The 1,431-nt window shown below is 41.9% G+C and overlaps 1 protein-coding gene across 1 annotated transcript in view; it reads right to left on the bottom strand.

Moving 5' to 3' along the window:
* Msh2 (mutS homolog 2) overlaps window positions 1-1,431 on the bottom strand; it is a 55,391-nt gene that overhangs the window by 43,814 nt on the left and 10,146 nt on the right. Inside the window, exon 4 of the mRNA XM_013348977.1 lies at window positions 212-358. Coding sequence (XP_013204431.1) covers window positions 212-358 — 147 coding nt within the window. The remainder of the gene's footprint in view (window positions 1-211; window positions 359-1,431) is intronic.

The raw sequence follows: 1,431 nt of genomic DNA, 5'->3' as shown, positions 1-1,431 counted from the left end.
TTTCTCTGCCTCTCTGAGCTAGCAGGATTTCACCCAGCATCTGGCTCCCAGGCCTTTATTGGTAAAGTTGAACGACTGAGAATTTGTTAAAAACAACACCTGCAACCACACATGTAATAAATAAAGGCAATTTTTTAAAAGTGACTGAATTAGTCTTTTAAAATGTTACTGTTATGATTTGCAAATACCTTCATGCTTACAACCCACATACCTGATTCTCCATCTCTGGTAAGACAGCGCTATTTATCTGTTCTCCTTTCTTGCCTTTTAATAACCGGTTGAGATCCTGGCATATGTCTTTAGAGGAAAAGTCGGCTCTCTTTCTTTCTGTGATCAGAATCCCTCCTCTCTGAATAACCTGTTTATGGAAAACACTTCAAATCACTGAGCAAATCAATGAGCAAAGAAAAATCAATGAGCAAAGGGAAATTCTAACATCACCAAATAGGAAGTAACGACTATGAACCTACCAAGTTTTGTTCACTGTACAAGTCCCTATGAACATCCTTTAAATCTATGAACAAACTCTGGAGGCAGAGGTAGATTCCTGTCTAGTCTTTACAAAGAGTTCCAGGTTAGCCAGGGCTACAAAGAAAAACCCACTCATTCATGAAAGAAAGAAAAAGAAAAAGAGAGAAAGAGAGAGAGAGAGAGAGAGAGAGAGAGAGAGAGAGAGAAAAGCAAAACTACAAACTATTAATTCAGTTTTAAAGTTATAAGAAAAACTTTCAAAAAAGTCCCTTGGTTGTTATGGTGATGCACACCTTTAATTCTATAATTAAAAGGCTGAAGCAGGATAGCAAATGGGTCAACAACCTGAGTAACAGACTGAGACCCTTTCTGAGAGATGCTAGGGATAAGTTCAGTACTAGAGAACTTGCCTGGCATGCTGGAAACCTTACCAATGCCCAGGATTGCAAGGACAGTGAGTGTTATCAGGTCAGCAAGGCGGTACATGCCTACAGCCCTTGGGAGGCAGGCCAGGCTGGACTATACAGTTAGTAGATAGAACATCCCCTTAAAAAAAAATACCTACCAGGGTTGGGAATATAGCTCAGTGGTTAAGAGCCCTGGGTGCTCTCCCAGAAGACCAAGGTTTAATTTCCAGCACCCACATGGTGGTTCAGAACCTCCTGTAGCTCCAGTTCCAAGAATCCAATGCCTTCTTCTAACGTCCATGAGCAGCAGACATTCATGTGCTACATATGCACGTGTTCAGGTAAAACGCCCATAAATTTTCAGCTGGGCATGGTGGTACAGCTTTAATCCCTGTACTTACGAGGCAGAAGCAGCTAGATCTCTGTGAGTTTGTGGCCAGTCTGATCTACAGAGCAAGTTCCAGGACAGCCAGGACTAAATAAAGAGACCCTATACAGTGGTTTGAGTAGGAATGGCTCCCACAGACTCATGTGTATGAATGCTAGGTCACCA

Source organism: Microtus ochrogaster, chromosome 16, assembly GCF_000317375.1.
Source record: "Microtus ochrogaster isolate Prairie Vole_2 chromosome 16, MicOch1.0, whole genome shotgun sequence".
Classification (NCBI taxonomy): domain Eukaryota; kingdom Metazoa; phylum Chordata; class Mammalia; order Rodentia; family Cricetidae; genus Microtus; species Microtus ochrogaster.
The sequence above is the reverse complement of the archived record's forward strand: the minus strand, read 5'-3'. Positions and strand labels throughout refer to the sequence as shown.